Source organism: Rhagoletis zephyria, unplaced genomic scaffold (genome assembly GCF_001687245.7).
Source record: "Rhagoletis zephyria isolate East Lansing unplaced genomic scaffold, Rhagoletis_zephyria_1.1 Rzeph_scaffold_03833, whole genome shotgun sequence".
NCBI classification, from domain to species: domain Eukaryota; kingdom Metazoa; phylum Arthropoda; class Insecta; order Diptera; family Tephritidae; genus Rhagoletis; species Rhagoletis zephyria.
In genome coordinates, this window is record NW_016160916.1 from 30,451 (window position 1) to 49,551 (window position 19,101).

General features: G+C 32.9%; 1 protein-coding gene across 1 annotated transcript in view; it reads left to right on the top strand.

Moving 5' to 3' along the window:
- LOC108369764 (uncharacterized) overlaps positions 1-18,547 on the top strand; it is a gene marked incomplete at its 3' end in the record, with an annotated part of 48,239 nt that extends 29,692 nt beyond the window's left edge. Inside the window, exons 5-7 of the mRNA XM_017624945.1 lie at positions 8,525-8,678; positions 14,123-14,262; positions 18,418-18,547. Of these exons, the coding sequence (XP_017480434.1) occupies positions 8,525-8,678; positions 14,123-14,262; positions 18,418-18,547 (424 nt within the window). The remainder of the gene's footprint in view (positions 1-8,524; positions 8,679-14,122; positions 14,263-18,417) is intronic.
- Positions 18,548-19,101: the final 554 nt, after the last annotated feature.

Genomic DNA, 19,101 nt, shown 5'->3' on the forward strand with positions numbered 1-19,101 from the left:
GTCGGTTGGGCGGGAATGGAGGGTAAAAAGCCGTTAGGATTAATTAATTTAAAAAAAAAGACGTAAAAAATATATACTGTAACCATTTGTTAATAATTTAATTTCCCAATGAAAAAAATATATGCGTTTTCGAAATATTAAAAGCAAGTGATGTGCTGAATTTACTAAAAGCTATGCCTTATGTTGAAAGATATTCTAAAATGTTAGAACTCATGAGTACAGAAAAATTAAATTCACAAAATAGCTTTAAATCCTAAAAAGATCGAGAAAATAGCTTACTATTAAACCCACTTTATTCTGGCCGTATAATTGCGCTGAATAAATTGTACACAGTATAAAAAAAGTAAATTCAATAACACGTGTATGTATGAATATTAACATAGATATAAAGTGTTTACATTGCGCTGAATTACGTTTTAATCAGCTGAATAAATCTGACAAATTGGAAAGTATTATGTGGCCGCTGAATTATTTTAAGTTCGCCAAATACTAGCTTTAAATTGTAAAATAAAATTTAACACAAGCAATGTCGAAGCTTTAACGTTTGCAAACTAACTCTGAATCAAATTAGCACCAGCTGAATGGAGCTGAATTCGATCTAAAGAGGTTGAGATCATTTCTCACTGCTAATTAAGGCACATATTTAGCTTTGTTCTTTTATAAAGCATTACAAAAAGGCCAGGCACTAAATAGATTCCTTTCTATAAATTCAGCAGGGGCTTAAAACACGTCCAAATATAATTTCTAATAGTTCTACACTGTTTTCATAAATTAAAAAATCTTTCCACAAGCGCTGAATTACATTTTAAGTAGCTGAATAGAGCTGAATAAAACAAAAATAGCATAAAGCGGCTACGCTCTGCTAATAGGCATCCTCTCAATGCCGCTGAAAGCTTAAGGAAAGCGAAATTTTTTACTTAGCGTAAATTTTGTTGTTTTAATTTCCTATACAACCTCCATACTGCTCTAGTTGCATATATTACATAGATATTTTTATAGCTTTTTACTCATATTCATGTTTATACCTAATACCGATACTTAAAAGCGACAAGCACAGCTAAGCTCATACTCATACTCATGCTCTTGCTGATAGACAGTTGAATGGACAGCATTGCAAAGCTGAATGAACGACGTCGCGCCAGTTGTATAAAAATAACAAACATAAACGTTTGAATGGCAGCAAATGGTTCGAGGGAAGCGCGTGGCGTTGAACCCCCTGCAANTACGTTTACTATATGTATTTGTAAGCTACCTAAAACATGTGCTAGTAGTCTCTGGCATTTGATTCTATGCATAAATGGCTATATAAAGTGACTAATTTGCATAGAGTGCACATATTGCCTGGTCACGAAAAATACATATTTATAACCGGAAACGTGCAACATATGAAAACTGTAATTTTCGTATTTTTTATTTACTTAGAAAAAAGGCTTGAAGACTTTGCTTATATGAAAGGGATAAGTTACTTAGCATAAAAAAATGCGCTAGAGACTTTATTGCTGTTATTAAAGTCTTCTATATCTCCCTTTTTTTTGTTAGGTTAACCACCAATTTAAGCATCGTTGCCATATAATTTCAAAAGTTGTATGCGTTCGCACACGACTAACCTCTTCACAGCACAATTCAATTATATTTTGTTCAATTTGGTAAGAAAAGTTTTAATTGACTTTTTGTATGCGAGTGCTTAAAGGAGTAGTAAAAAAAGTAGGTAATATTTTCCAGCAAAAATCAAAATAAATATTTGTTTGCTCATATATTATAATCTCCAATAAAAGTTAGTAAAAACTTATTACTTTTCTCAATTAAGTATCCGTTGTTTGCAGGCTAATTTATTAGTTTGAGCAGCAAGCACTTCATTATTTTCGCATTAACGCTCACACAGGCTGTTGATTTGGTCAGTTTTTGCATAAATTTGTTTATGTGTTGGATTTAATTCCTCTATATGCCCCTTATACCACTTCTTAGCTGCCACTTAGCAATATTTGCCACATGCAACAAATCGTGCAGAAGTTTTGGCCACAAATCTGTGGCAACGACTGTCTGGGCAGTTGTCTCGACAACAATCGCAAACGTAATTAGAATTGGAATCAAGAGAAATAAGCATGTGTATACATGTGTATGTATGTATGTGTGTGTCTCTATTTTGTCCTTCAAATGGCTGCGTGCCATAGAATCTCATTAGTTTAAACTCTACAGCATGTATTTGTTTTTGGTGGTAGGGAGCATTAGTAGCCCATAGCAGTTGACAGCTGGTGTCTCATTCTGATTCAAATTATCTGCCCATACACAACAAAGTAGTGGTTTTTAGGTAAACACTAAAAGTTTTTGGATTAGGTTGGTGGACCTGAGTAGATCTAAGGAGCATAAATTAAAACCCTATGCATCCAGAAATAAGAACATACAATATGAGGTCTAGAGCGATAGGTATGAATGGACAGAACAAAGGAAGATGCCGAGCTATATAACTAATTACTAGGGTATGCGATATTCGCCTTTTTTACCAAACCGGGCCTCGAGTTATTCGAAAACTCACAATTTGAAAAAAAGCCGGTTCCCGATTTTGAGATTAAGAAAAAACCGGATAAACTGGTTTTATTTTACATAGTTTTCATACAGCAACACACACACGATTGGGCGATGCTCAATTGCTTGTCGCCGCCTTTAGTTTATTTTTTCGCATTCAAGTTGGTTTCTGATTCTGGTTTCGTGTGTACAAAAATTGTTTAATGATAAAAATTGCAATCCAGTAAACAAACTCTTTCTCTTAAGGTAAAATTTTATGGTCAAAAAAAACATACCTACGGGTCAATTTGTATGGGACATTTTTTCGACTATGGGCGTATAACACAGATTGATACTACATATAATTCTTTGCAAATTTTCCGAAGAAACCATGGGTCAAAAATTAATCTGGAGTTTGCAAAATTGAGAAAATAAGTTTCTGTAGTGTGGTAAAGAAGTGTTTAAATTTTGTATAAAAACGTGCTGTAGGCGTTTCGTTTTGGTATGAGGAATCTATTTGTGCACTTATTTTTTTTTTAACTTCCACCAAAGGGCGCATATTTTCACATATTTTTCGAAACATATTTTCGCAATTTGGCAAACTCTAAATTGATTTTTTTCGTTTGCTATACGAGAATAGTGAAAAAAAAAACTTACCCGCCCTACTAATAACCCTTTCAGCTTCCTTTGCTTCTTAATAAAAGTTGGAAACCAGTAGAGCGGTATAATATGCAGCTGACTCTTTCTCAATACATCTGACTGACTTTTACTCACATGAATACCATACAAAACTCGTTCTAAAATACGCCATCTTTCACCCTTTGGGAAAAATCAGCCAACGCCAACAAAGTGCTTTTATAAGTAATCGTTATCTAGACGAAGGCAATTAAGTTAAGAAGAATTAAGTATGGTTGCTATATTTTGACACAATGTATTGCGCCTCGCGATCTACACTTCCAACGTTGGGAAAAATCAAAGCTATACATTAGGGTGGTCCTTATAAATATCAACATCCAACTTCTGTATGAGTAAAATAAAGCGATTTTATTTCATTGAAAATTTCAAAATTTTAAGGCTTTTTTTTTCTTTAAATCGCAAATTTTCCATAAAACTTTAACTAGAAGTTTTAAAATTCAAAATTTTATTGAACTTATTCATATAAATTCATAAACACGCTGAGTTGTCGCATTTTTCCGATTTTTTTTTTAATAAATATACAATATTTTGAAACCACTAAAAACTTGCTTAACATTTTGAAAATTTCGTGGGTGACTTTATTTTGTACGTAGAACAAAATAACACGATGCCCCATGATTTTAATATCTTAAGGACCTTCCTACCATAAATATATCGGTAAAATAGTCACTCCCCTCTTTGCGTTTTACTTATGTACATTCCTGCTGCCTGCGAAGAACTTATTATAGGCGAGGGACAGTCTTCTGGCATGGGTGCCAATCGGTTAATGCGCTGTAAGAGCCGCCACTAGTTTCGCAATGTCGTTTTTGGATTTTTCTGACAAGTTTTGTGTACTTCTGGGTTTGGTTATATAGCAGCCAGATGATACGCTCCATTTAAGTTTAGTTTCTAAAAATTTCGTAGAAAAGTTTCCCTATATACATATATACAATTCTGATTCAAATTGAGATCCGGTGCTCGATTGAAGCTCATCAGTAGCCCAATTTACGGTAATATTTCGCTGACCAGACAACGAAAATAAATTAGCTATATTTATAAAATAGATCTGCACTACTTAATCAGCTTCGACATTACCGTAAGGGATGACAAAACCATAATGAGCACTCAGAATTTACACTCTTTTCAGGATTTCTCTTTCTTGCAATAATTCCAGTATTTTAGTCATATAGACAGAAACGCTCCAGCTCCGATGCTGGTAACTGAAGAAGAGGAACACCTCCTCAGCTTTGGAAACATCAGGTACAGAAAGACTTGGCACATCCAATTGGCATCAGTTGGCACAGAAGAGAAACGACTATATACATAATCAAAGTCTTAAGAATATTATTTTATACATCATCTGAGAAGTGCATAGCGATTTAAAAGGCAATCGAACATGCTATTTAGCTATCTGATGTTGCATATTTCTGGCCGCACTACTATTTGGTTCAGTTAAAGAATACAATTGCCGGGTGTAGTACTTCTCTTCGCCACATGTCAGCTAGTAAGCTCTTTGGTAGGTAGGGACGTTCCCATACCATCAAAGTATCGATACCTACTCAAATTAGTTTACTCAAATCCCTATTTCGATACTACTTATATGAGTGAACCGAATGTATCGATACCTACTTATATCGATAACTTTTCATCCTTTTATATGCAACAAAGCGAAAGTAATTTTCAGGCGTTCAGATTGAAAGCGCCCTATCTGAGAAAACTTTTCAAAAGCACCCTATTCCAGAATTTAATTGACAACGCCTTATATCAGAAAACTTTTCAAGACTACCCTCTTTCAGAACTCGGTACAAAAACGCCCTACCTCAGCTGCCGATTCAAAGCGCCCTATCTCAAATATTTTCAATATATTTTCAGTTGAGGTATCGATATGTTTATTTGATCATTAGTAACATTAGAAGTAATACGATTACTTAGACAAAAAATTAAACCTTTGAAAGGTTCCCACAAAACGTTACGGCTACAAGGCATTGCTTGAACTTTGTAAAAATATATCCCCTCTTTAGATTTTGGCGTGCCATTGCTTAGATCAATTTTTTTTCATAAAAGCGAAGCAATTATTTTCCATAGAAAATATATGACCGAAAGATATGGCACTTCCTCAAATCGATTCGATACAAGTACTTTTATTTCGATACTAAGTAGGTATCGATGAAACGATTCAAGTAAAAAAAGTAGTTGGTATTGAAACAAAAGTATCGAGTACATACTCGTATTTACTTATATCGGAACATCCCTATTGGTAGGTAGATTCAAACTATAGAATTTCTGGATTTCTATTTTTTAACTTTTCTTCACGCTAAATCAAACTACTTTCTCGTGCGGGATAAACTTAGTGCACTCGAAATCACGCAGTCATATTTCAGTTTTAGTACCGTAAATCAATCAAGCCTTTCTTAAACCCAAATTGTAGCTAGTTATTTAATTACTTTTCCTCTACAGTAATAACAGTCTCACTCACTCTTCTGCTTCAAGGCACTCTCTATGCACTCAAACCACATGGTCGTACGATATTCGGCAACCACAAAATGTTTACCACTGCAGACAGCCACGCGTGACGATGCATCATGGTCAATACTTATTCTCCCCAACTCTATGCTCCACTCACTCGTCTGTTTCTGTTTGAAAATCAATTTCTTTCTCGCTCACTTTTCATTACTTCCGCTCGAATGACACTCTGCATCTGTTTTTCTCAAATTGCTTGACTGCGGTTGTACTTTGGTTCATTTGCCTAATGAAATTTCGATGTGGTCATCTCTAAATTGTACACATATGTAGATACATATATCTAGCGTACCTAACTTTAAGATCAACCAATGAAAACAAAAACACAAGCAAGGACTTCGACAGAAATTTACCAATCAAACTAATCAAACTAAATACGCAGGCGTTTGAATATCAAACCCATTCAAATTGCGTACTTGTCTTTTAATGTGTATTGTCTTAAAATTTAATTGTTCCATGTGAGTGCGTATTTCAGGTTGAGTGAATGCTTTGTATTTCAAATTTGTTAAAGTTTCCAATAAATACAGACTTTATAAGTTTTAAATAGGCAATTAAATGAAAAAAAAACGAGGCCGATTGTTTTGTTGCTCTTTTCAGCGCAATTCAGCTGGCAGTTGTGCAATTCAGCGCATGAGTTTTGGTATTTGCTTAAACTGAAACTGAACCTAATTGCTTTGGATTGCGGTTATATTTTTAGAATTAGTCGAGCTTTTTGAGAAAATTGTGAAATTATCTGCCACTGACATGTATCTAATTTTGCGCAAAATATTTTTCATTTGCGCAATTTTCTAGCTATAGCAGATATATATATTTGAATAAAAACGCCTGGTCTAATTCTTTTAAGGAGCTAACACGAAGATAGTTAATTCAACATTTTTTTTTTAAAATAAGTATTAAAAAAATCTTATTCAGCAACATTTAGCGCCAATACAAAATATTTTAAAGAATAATATTTGTTTGATTAAATAGTTTTGCACTCTATTCATTCCTCCAGCTCAATTCAGCTCAGTGGTTTTCGAGAATCACGAGTGTTTGAAAAATATAGCTTCGGTTTATTTAAAATAAAAAAGCTACTCTAGTTACAGGAGTGCTGCTTTAGCTAAAACCTTACTTACCTTATTTAAGGATGAAAATTTTCTAAAATTTCGTTCTAAATTTCAAACTTACGCAGTTTAGCTTCGAAAGTTCTAAAATCGATTCAGCGCTATTAAGCATTAGAAAATAATTTGTGTTTTGCAGGTTTGGTTTAGTTAGGTATAATTCAGCGCAATTCAGCAAAACTATATTAGTCATGCTTTCCAGCTTTAAGATCCTCAATTACTTAACCCTTTTGATATATCTAAGTGCACTTTATTCGTTTAAAAAGCTTACAGGTGGAGAGTTAATAGTGTGTGATGTCACTCAGCAAATTTTTGTAAATATAGGTATCAAAAAATGCTACTCAGCAACATTTTTGTTTAAATAAGCAGCTAATGATTGCATTCAGCGCCCTTCGACTTAATTCCGCTCAGTGCATTTCTGGAGGCAAGAGACTTTGGAAAATATAACTTCGCTTTTTTAATAATAAACTATTCAAGTCGACAGGACTGCTTCTTTGGCTAAAAGCTTACTTAATTCAAGTCAATGAAATCTTTCTAAAATTACGTTAACCTATTCCTAAACTACGCATTATGGATTCGAAAGCTTTAAAATCGTTTAAATGCGTGCAGCGCTATTAAGCACTACGAAACTCCGTGTAATTAGCCGTGTTTGTTTAGCTAAGTCATCGAGCGTGCAATTCAGCACAATTCAGCCAACTATATTGTTCTATGTGCAGATTTTTTTTTTAATATTAAGCCCACTTAGACATTGTTCGTCTCCTTGTACTGAATTTTCCGTTACTTATATTCACTCATTCCAATTTCAATGTCCTCAATTACTCTACCCCTTGAATTTATGTATTTAAGTACATATTTATTTTTGCTTTACTCCAAGCGTGTCACGCCACGTACTCCAAATTTCGCAGAATTGTGTTCCCCCTGGTCTTTTGCAATCGATTGCTTTCACCGCCTCGCCATCATCAACCTCAACTAATTCGTACCAAATTGAAACCCGTCTGACATTAAGCAGCGCGCTTTCACGCCTTTTGCTAGGCTTTGTAAAATTTGCCTGCCAACAGCTCTCAAAGGGCTCACACATTTCACCCACAACATAAAAAATGCAACATTGTTGCCAAAAGTATTTCAACGCTATCATCCATTTTCGCTTGGCCCCATAACCTTTTACCCAATCCATTTCGCTGCGCCACTCACTCTCACTGAATTTTTCGCCCTTCATTTTTGCGTTTTTCTTTTTCGCATTTTTTTTTTTATTTCATTTTGCATTGCATTTTTGTGTTGCATTTTGATGTGGCTTTACAGGAATTTGCCTTAAAAATGCAACAGTGGCATTTTCGCAATGCTATTGCTGTTAGAGCGTGTGCGTATGTATGCATGTGGCAGGCACGTGTGGTATGCACAAGTTTTTTGTTTTTTTTTTTTGGATTGTGTGTAGTGCTCCCTTGCGTTTATATGTAGTATGTATGCACATTTTTCGACACCTACAAATGTTGGTCCTAAGAGGATTGGTAGTTGGGGGCAGTTGGCGGGTGTGGGGATGGTAACATACGAGGCTTCAGCGTGTTTCATGTAAATTTTTCACTGCATACGAAATGTTTTTGAAAAATTTTTGCCCAACACCATGCTTTTCTCTTTTGTTTTTTTAGACATACATACATTCAACTCTTCGTTGTTCGCAACTTTGTTTATCTTTGCTTTTCTCACTTGTTTTTTTTTTTTTTTCTTTTCAGGATAAAAACTCATACAAAATCAATAGCGGCGCGAAAAGTGAGGCCCGCTTGCCGGCCGTCTATCGAGCCCATCACAATGCTCGCATTCTGTGCGTTATGGAGCATCCGACGTTGAAAATACGCCAAAATGCATCGCTGCTGCTCGACGTGCAATGTAAGTAATGGGGGAAAAGAGAAGCGGTAGCAAAATAGCAAAAAGAAGTGTTAAATTTTGAAATTGTAGGCAGGATGATGCTGAACTTTTCAAATAACTACTATAGTTTTTTGTGTGTAGCATATTCTTGGGCGCAAATATTGGCAGGTGATTGAGTTTCAGCTATGTAGAGCATTTCTAAATGTTCGATTTAAGCTGCTAGGGAACTCAAATAGCTTAAATAGCGAATAAAACCTACATATTTTCGACTTCAAAAATTGTACTTAGGAAATTTTGTTATTGACAAAAAAATATATGTATAATAATGTAATACGAGTAACATTTTTTTATTAGCCGTCGGAGAATTCCATTGCAGGGCACGAAAGAAACGACACTAACCAAAACATTCGATGGAACATACTGTTAGCCGCGCTATTTCTCGTTTTGAAACTTACCAACCACATTTAAATGCTACTTACTCATTAGCCTTTTACCAGAGAGCAAAGAGCGACTGAAATAGTATTACCAGGATATTAGTATATACTTAAAGCGGTTACACTTTGGCTTCAAAACGTTTACATGCAAAAGATCAAAGGCTTTAAAAATATGGGTATATAATAAATTCAAAACTTCTGATATTCGATACAGAAATTTCTAGAGAAAACTGCAAAGATTTTCAAAATATTCATTAATTTGAAAAAGTTACTAAAAATGCAAGCGCCAGTAAACTATTGCGAGGAAACCATTTCTAGAAAAACAATTTTTTGAACAATGCAATTTTTTTTTGCAAAAATTCCTTTTTATACTTTTTGTGGTGAAATGAAACCCTTAAAGGGTTTGTGAGAGAGGGCGTATCAAATTTAGCCACAAAAAATCATAGCTCGGAGGAGAAGTTAACACATAACATAAGTCAAAAGCTCTCAGTGTTATTCGCTAATTTAGTTAAATTATGCCAATATGAGTTGGTTCTCTTCGAGTTTTTATTTTTAAATGTAATTGTCTTGTAATGTGAAATAAAAAAAACTAAATAATTTTAGGAGCTTTGAAAAAATTGTGTTTTAGAAAAGCTTTAAGCTCAAAAATTTTGTATATGTAGTAAAAGGAAACACATATAAATAAGTAAATACCATTTTTTACGAAAACTACACAAACTTTTTAAGAACTCCAAACCCTTAAAAAAAGCTACAAAGCAATTTTGAAGCAATAAAATGAAATTTTATGTACACCTCTGTCAACGAAAAAGTACGCTCATAATTTCAGAAAAGCTCGCTGGAAAGCTTTTAAGCAAAATATGAGCTTTATATGCAGCCGTGACGGTCAGCGAGAGCTTTTAATCTACGCACGTGCAGAGCTTTTCCAAACTTTCTATACAGTTTTTGTAGACGTGAGCTTAATAAAAGCTTTACCTAGCCCCTCTGGATATGAAGTATATAGAAAGCTTTAAAACGATACTCCTGCTGTATGCATTTTGACGTAGCTGATCTAAAGAAGGCAGCAATTGTATTTATGTGACAAACTTTTTTCGATTTAGAATAGAGGTGGTCGCGAGTCTCATATCACTAAAGTGGGAAGAATAAAAAAAAACCCGCATTTCCCTATTTTTTAAATCTTTCATGCAGTTGCGCTTAAATCCACTAAAAGTAGCATAACAAAAAAAGTAGCTAATGACACTGGCAATCTTATAAGCATTTGCACTTGCGTCTTGAAAAATTTCACATAATTTGTGTGGCAAATATTTGCTACAAACTGGATTTAAAAGTTTTTTTTTGTTTTTTTGTTTTGATAAAAAGAAAAGAAACTTATCGCAGCTATTTCACACATAATCGACAGCTAGCTTACATTAAAGCTGCGCAAGATTTTAAAAGTGCCACACTGCCGATGCTTAGAAAACGGAACAAAAATCTGTAAGTAAAGTGAAGTAACTCTGAAAGTATCAAGTGGCAAAGTTATTAAACTCTCATTAGCGTGCAACACACGGTGGCATTGTAACGTCATTGTAACCATATCAAGCCAGTAACGAGTGTTGCATGCAAATGGAAGTTGAAAAGGTACATACATAGTAGTGAAAAGTTCTAACCGACATGCATGTGCTTTGAGCATTTAATGGAGTTGGATAGGCATTGAGTGGATGGGTGTGATTTTGTTGATTTTTGATTGCACTAAATAAATGCAAAACAGAAATTTTCTAAGAGAGGTGACATAAGATAGTAACAGGCCTATTCTGCTTGTAACTGAACATTTTTAACAAGGTAATTTTGTTACCAACAATTGTCACCACTTCTTGTAACCGCAATTCTATTTACCTTGGTAACGTTTTAATTTATTCAGTTTTGTGTAAATTCTGGTATTGCATATTTCACGGGGCAATATTTTGTTACCTGCTGATGAGATGGTAACAAAATTTACCGGTTACAAGGATGTGGAGAATAGGAAAAGGGTTTAAAAATTTACAGTAACTTTACTAACCCGTAACAAAATTTTTGCTACCAACGCAGAATAGGCTTGTTAGTGTCAAACAAAATGGGCTAAAAAATTTGTATTTCGAAAAGATTTTTGAAGACGTTTGCCTTCTGTTTTGAAATTGTAAACCCATTTAACTAATAAGATAAACGAAATCGCTTTTTTCTTGTATATGGATTTCAAACGAGAAAACTTTAGTTTTGAAAATATTTTCGAAAAGAGTTGCCATCTTTTTCGAAATTTAAAATCAAATCCCACGAGTTGTATTTCTTTTTAGTGTCACTCCCTTATCTCGCCAGAAAAAAATGCTAAAGCATTCTTTTTGCATTTATTTCAATCAATGGAGTTCCAAAAACAAGTACAATAAGAAATAAATCAAGAAATTATTATTTTTTCACTTTTACACGAAAAATTCATTTTTTTTTTAATAACTTTGTGAAGTTTTAAAAGAAAATATTCATGTTAGCGGCAATGAAAGTTGGCATCATATACAACATACCTGTGCAGCTTCAAGAGTGTAACACCAAACTGAAGAAAAATGGCAGCATGCAGAATATTTGTTACGGCTTTTTTATAATTTTTAAAGCTTTTTTCATTTTAAAAGTTTAAGTTACTTCAAATCCTTATCATTGAACGGTAAAAATGTTCCTCTTGCAAACACGAAACAATTTAGATTAATGATACTAGGTGCCACCAAATGGAGAAAAAAGTAAGTGCGTCTGGGCCACACTGGAGAAGTGAAACTTACGTACGTTAAATATCTATTTTGTCTCATTACCAATATACATATATATGTACATATATACCTACATACATCTGCTTTTGCTTAAGATTATATTTTTTCCTTTTTTCTATCTAGATCCCTACTTCTACCCCAGTTTGTTCTAATTACACTTATGTTATTCTGTTTTCCTTTATCTTCGTTTTTATCTTTATACACTATTGATAACAAAATCGATAGCAACATCTAACAATATCGATGACAAATTCGATCAAAATTTCGTTAGCAAAATCGATAACAAAATCGATAAAAATTTAGATAACAAAATCGATAGCAAAATCAATAAATAATCGATAACAAAATCGATCAAAATTTGATAAATGATCGATAACAAGATCGACAAAAAATCTATAGATAATCGATAACAAAACCGATCAATAATCGATAACCAAATCGATAAATTATCCATAACAAGATCGATAACAAACGCGATAAAAATGTCGATAACAAAACCGATAAAAATGTCGATTATTATATCGACAAGTCCCGAAAATCTCTAGAATCCCAAAATAATTCCCAGATTGAGTCTCTGTGTCTCTATCTGCACCCTTTTCTCTATAATTACCTTTATTTTAATATTTCTTCTTCTATCTTTCTAAGTGTTATTCTTTAACTTTTTATTAGCAAGTTTTTGTTAAATTGATAACATACATTCAAAAAGCACTTGTTTCCGTCCCAACCATTTCCGTTGCATCATTTTCGTGTGCAATTTCCGTTGAATTTGCTAATTTACTTCCAACCAACCAACCGCCGCTAAAAAAGTTTCACTTCAAAAAATTACATTGATTCCATTATTCCACAACATTTTCGATCGTAAACATGTTTTTGTCGAAAAACTGAACAACTCGTGAGATTTGCTCATGTATGTATGTATCTTAGACCGAGCACTTTCACTTGAGAGGCATTGGAAAATTTACATTTTGTTATTCCATGAAGATATTTCCATTTAAATTACTTTTACACAAATTATTCTGACGCAAGAGAAGCCACTTAGAAATGCAACAAGGAGTTGTTTTTTGCCCTGTTTAAAAGATTATTTCATGTCGATTGCTGACGATTAGCGTCAACAATGGCGTTGACCATTTGCAAAAAGTCTTAATTACCAATTGCTAAGTCTGGTCATTATTTCGAAACTTCGGTAATTTTGCACAAAACTGCGAAAACAGGAAAGCGCTTGCTTCCGATCAATCAATTATTCGCTTTAATTTTTCAAATTATACAAATTTTGGTATTTCGCTTCTAAAAAAAAAAACTTAATTTTCCGTCCCAAATCCCACTAAACAAAAACCCAAAACTCATTTCAAAATCATCCATAAATACACACAAATTTATAGCTTTGTAATCACACCAATTTCATTTCAGTAACATTAGTGCCTTTCCACTTCACTGCCCGCCTTCATTACCTTTTAACGCCAAAAAGTATGCTTACATTTCCACCTTCCAAATGTATGTACGCTAAATAGCGATCCAACCAAGTAAACGCCTTCCGAAACGAGATTTCTCGTGCGCAACAAAAAGCAACTACAACTTTTGAGTAGGCGGAAATCCTGCATCCTTTGCACACACACACACACCCAGTCACACACACACGCGTCATACCCGTTCGAGCAACTGCCATTACAACTATAATTTACAATACATCTGTAAGCGAGTATAGTTGAAGGAGATAACTTTTGTTTCGCTGATTTTTGTTGTCATTTTGGTATTTGATTTTCGTTGTTGTTGTTGTTGTTGTGCCATTTGTATTTTGTAAGCTTTTGCATTGTATTTTTGCTTTTGTTGTTGTGCGCTTAACACGCGCCGCATTTACATTTACTTTAATTATAAAAGTTTTTCGGCAGCAAAATCTGTGTTCGTGCGCGTGTGTGTGTGTCCGCTGACAATGATAATAATAATAATAAAGTTTTTAATTAAAAAGCGACAAAACGGTGTAAAACCAACCGAATCGTATGAGGGCAACACCTACCAACGCCTGCTGAGCATTTTAATAGTAGGTAGAGAGTAATTGCGTCGTGTTTTATTCCTCTAGCGCCTAGTTGTATGCCACACTTTTGGCTGATTTTTGGCCAAAATTTCACGGCAGCATCTCAACTGCTATCCTTCGTCTTACACATGATTTTATTTGAATTTGACATCTCCCTACTCTACTCTTTCTCTGTTTGTGTGTATGTATGTACATATATATGTTCGTTTGATATTTACTACTTCATTTTGCTTCTTACAGATACGCCCTCATTTGCTATTTCACGCACACCTGGTTTCGGTTATCCGCTGCGCGAAGGCATTGAAGTTTCGCTTAAATGCGATGTTGACTCGAATCCGCCAAGTACGCCGCGCTGGCAGAAGGACGATGGTGATACGCCGGTAAGTAGACTATGCTGTTTGCGTGCAGACGCGTAAAGTATGTAATTTTTGTAAAGGCATGGGGTAGGTAAATAGCACTAGATTTCTGGTTAAGTGTGAGGTTGACTCAAGCGAGTTTGAGATTTTTGGGAGTTTTTGAAATATAAGTGTGTGGAGTATTAAATACTAACATGACTATTTATTTTGGTCTATGGAATTAAGAACATATTTTAAAATAAAGTGTTAATAAATGTTTCTGGATAAATAGTAGTAAAAAGGTAGTAAACATGTATAGAAATTATTAAATTAAATGCAGCAGTAAATTTAACCTAATGGAAGGAGCAGTAAATATGCTGCATAAATATAAAAAAAATTAAAAGGGATTCTGCTAAAATAGTTTAAGAAAACGTAGTAAAAGAAGCAGTACAAATATTTGGATCCTTTAAATTAAAGTTGTATGAAATGAGAATTCAAGTTATACAAAAAAACAAATTTTAGAAGAAAATTTTTAAAAACATTTTTTTTTAATAGTAGTAGGAAAGGTAGTTAAAAATGTTGTAGACAAATTTGGCTTTTTAAACCAACTAAAATTTATTTAATTAATGAGTAATGCACAGTATAAGTAAAATAAAAAAATAAAAAATTCTTATTGATGTAGGAAAATTGTACGCATTAAATTACTTTGGTGAAACCACCCAAACCTATTTTGAACTTACTGAATGCCAACCAAGTAACAAGCTAAGGAAATAGGTTATAGAATTGTTAAAATAGCCAAACAAATATGATCAGTACTATTAACAGAAAGTAGCAGAGAAGAACAGAGCTTAGAAAAGTTATTCAAAAAATTTAAACTTGAAATGTTAAAAATAGTCGCAAGAGAGTCAAACAATTAGTGGTGAAAGAGCAGTATAAGTGGTTTTTTTGCAACGATTCTCCACCATCCCTTGTCAAATTAGGCTTCGAGGAAACCATTTTTTGCCGTTCTCGGAGCCTAAGAGTGAGACTCTTTTGCTGGAGAAAAACAGTAGCCGAAAAGGTAGTAGAAAAAATTGTTAAAAACAGCTTTAAACATTTGTTTAATTTTTTACTTATTTAGTGAAATAAAGCAGGAAGCAGAGATATAAATTTTAGTAATGAAATTTTGTAAAGTTCATTTCATAGCTTTATGTGAAATATGAGAAAATTTTTTTTTTTTCAATGCTTTTGTAGAAATCTAAACTTTTGCTTTAGTGTAGTAGTGAAATTTATAGTGAAAGTGATTATTTAAACTTAAAAAAATTTATATACTAAAAAAGTAGTATGAAAATGTAATAAAATTACATAGTTTTTTCACTCAACCCAAAAATTATTATTACTTAAATTTAAAAAATATGATAAATGAATTGAAAATGTAGTATTTAAAATAGTAGTAGAAAAGTACTAAAACAATTTTATGAAAATTTAATTTTTAATGCTTTTATCACTTCTTTCAAGCCAAAAAATTAAAAAGCACTCTTATTTACCACAATGGCTGACTTTATTTTTAGCATTACGCTGCAAGTTTCATTACGTTTGTTTTTTAGGTAGAATATTTGCTACATTTTTTAAGCAGCTTTATTCAAAGTGACTAAAATTTTTGATCGTCTTTTATATACTTATTCATAGAAAATATACAAGAAGTAGATAGAAGCCTATCTTCGCAGTGAGCAGTGTTACGATTTTCACTGTAGCAACTGTAAATCAAAGTTTTTAGAAAAGCTTCCAGTTTTTAAAATATCTCCTAGTAGAAACTACGGTTTTTTTTCAAATAAAATAAATAAATAATAGAATAAATTAAAACGTCTCTTTCCTTTTTTTTGGAAGTAATTTTTTAAAAAGGGGCAATGGACTTGCTTCGTTTTTTCTTTTATAAAAAATGGTTTTAGCTGCTCTTTTCATTCCAGCAGCCGCAGCAAAAATCCTTTCGATTTTGAAGGTTACAGTTTTTTTGAGAGTTCTTAGAGTACTTAGACGAGCTGAAGCATATACAAATATGTATGTATGGATAAGTACATATGCATACGTATGTGTACGCATATTATGGTGAAAAGGAATTCACAATGTCTGCATCTGCTTACTGAGGACATAAGCAGATTCATATGTTTATGTGTATTCCTCACTTACCCATACCCTTTTTGTTAGTTTTATATGTATTTAAGTTGTAGTTACTTTGTGGCAAAGTTAAATAACATGAAAATTTTTGGTACCAAAAAAGTGTAAAAAGGTATAGGCAAAAATCCTGCCGACAACCGAAAATCAACAGTAACAGATTTTCGCGACAAATTTTGTTTTGCCACTTGTCGTTATACTCGTAGTTGTCCTCAATGGTTTCATAGTTGTTTTATTTGTTTGTGGGGTTTTTGTTATCTTTCCGTCTGTGTGTTTAAGCTTCTTCTTGCTTAAAGTTACTATTTTAGTTGTAAAGTGTATTTATGTAGGAGTTTTGAGAGTTTCAGAAGCTTTTTAAATAACAATGCGGTTATCGAATTAAATGCAAGTGGCTGGTTGAGGGGTATTAAAAAGTTAAACAAGCAGGAATAAACAATCGCAATAGAAAAACGAAAAACTTGTGTAAAAAGTGGTAGGTGTGTTTAGTTGTAAATGATCGAAAATGCGTTATTTTTCGTAATAAAAATAAATTTTAGTACTAAAAAAGTAGTCGATTTTTTTTAGTTTTCTTAGTAAACTTATTAAAATATTGTTGCCAGAATAAAAAAAAAATAAATAAATTTCAGTAGTAAAAAAGTAGTAAGCTTTTTTTTTTATAGAAAAGTAAAAAGGGGGGGAACGTCTTCAATGCAAAAAAATTGCTTAAAATATGAACACTTTTTATTATTCTAAAAAATGGTAGTACATATACTCTTTTTTTTCAAAAATTGTAAGCTTATTTAATTACTTGCAATAAAAACCTTTTTGCAAGCGTTTACTTGAAAATATTCAGGGTAAAAAGGATTTAAAATAATTTAAAAATTTACTAAATGCTTAAAATAATGAAAATCTTTGAGAACTTTAGTCGTAAGCCGTATTTGCGTTAAACAAAAATAGCAGCAGAAATTAGTCAATTCTTGAAATTATGTTGCATTGCTATAATAAGTCTTTGCTCCTGGGAGCCCAAGATCTTCTCGGATGAAATTAACTGAGTCATCTCTAATATGCCCAAAGCTTAACCAGTCGATCAAGTGCGGCATAAGCGAGAATCGGACGGCCGTGCGCACTATTTTATGGTATAGCTACGGTGACCAGATTTCTGTTGACAAAAAGCGGACATTTCTAAAGCATCGAATCCGAAAATTCAACTTCGTTTTTAGAATAGAACAACATAACGTATTTTAATACAGTTTTATTTAAAATAAAACAAAGAGAAACAAACTTGAAAAACTCTCGGGGTTGTTCTTAAATTATCAACATCAGAATTTTTTTATCGGGCACTTCCTTATTTTGTTCTACATAAAAAATAAAAGCATCGACGAAAATTTCAAACCTTAAAAAAAAGTTTAGAGACCGCTACCAGGGTTTAAAAAAAAAATAATAAAATTAAAATTAAAAAAAAAAACGCAAAAATTCGACAAAATTTTGAACTGATACCTGCCAAATTTAACACCTCATTGAAACTTATTACTTAACATAAATTCATATATTCTTTGAGTTATAGCTGGTAAAATTTTTTCAAACCCTGGTAATGATGCCTAAAATTTTTTTTTAATTTTCCTGGATGTATTATTTATATTGCACATACGTAGAACAAAATAAGAGGGTGCCCCTTATAAAATATATATACTAATATTTTTAAGGACCACCCTAATTAATGTGTGTAAAGTGCTGTTAAACCTCTTTGCAAGAAAGAAACTCTTCTGTATACAGATTTGTAAATTTATTTATTTGTTATCGCTTTTTATGCGAAATTGGGATATTTTTAAGGACCACCCTAACGTAAAAACATACATAAAACAAATGTCTACTCATCCAAAAATATTAATAAATAAGAGATCTTTTTTCACGTTTACCTACAGCACTAAGCTAAAAATTTCCATAGAATTTGCAATTCATATGCCCCGATTTGGTTTCTACTGTTTATTTTTGTCCTCTCTATTTCTATATTCCAGTTGAATAACAAACAAATTTAATTCTTTTTTTTCTTCTATTTTTCTTTCCCCCAAGGTCCCCCAAACTGGCGATGGTTTCCTAAACTTTACATCGATACGACACGAACATTCCGGCTGGTATAAATGCACGTCACGACATTTGAACTTTCAATACTCATCGATTGGCTACTATTTGAGTGTGAGATGTAAGTAAACCAAAAATAGAATTTTAAGTTGCAAAGAAAAAAAAAACACACACAAATTAATATGCGAAGGGGCAAATTATATGTAAACATGTTTGCATAACCGAAAAAATGAACAGCATTGGAGAGAATATGGAAATAAGGGTAGAATAGTAAATATTTGTGCACATGTGGAAAGGCAAAGAAAAAAAAGAAATCATATAAATATTCATAGGGCTGCTTGAGAAAGCATAAAGGAAGGAGCATAAATGTATTTGTACTATACTTTCTTATAATCAAATGTCCATGTGTGTGTGTGTATGTATGAAAGCATACTAATACAAACATATGTGTAGATATGACTGCTTGTGAGGAATATGAATATTCGATTTTTACTACGCCAAAATGGTTTTCAAATATTCATTTTAAGTAAAATATGGATTTTAACAAATTTTCCACGCTTGAGTGTCACATTTAATGCAACCCCGCCCATGTGCTTTAGGCAAGTAAAATAACAGTTTATTTCAACCACTACGGCTACTGGCAGCGACAACGCATCCGCGCTCTTATAAACAAAT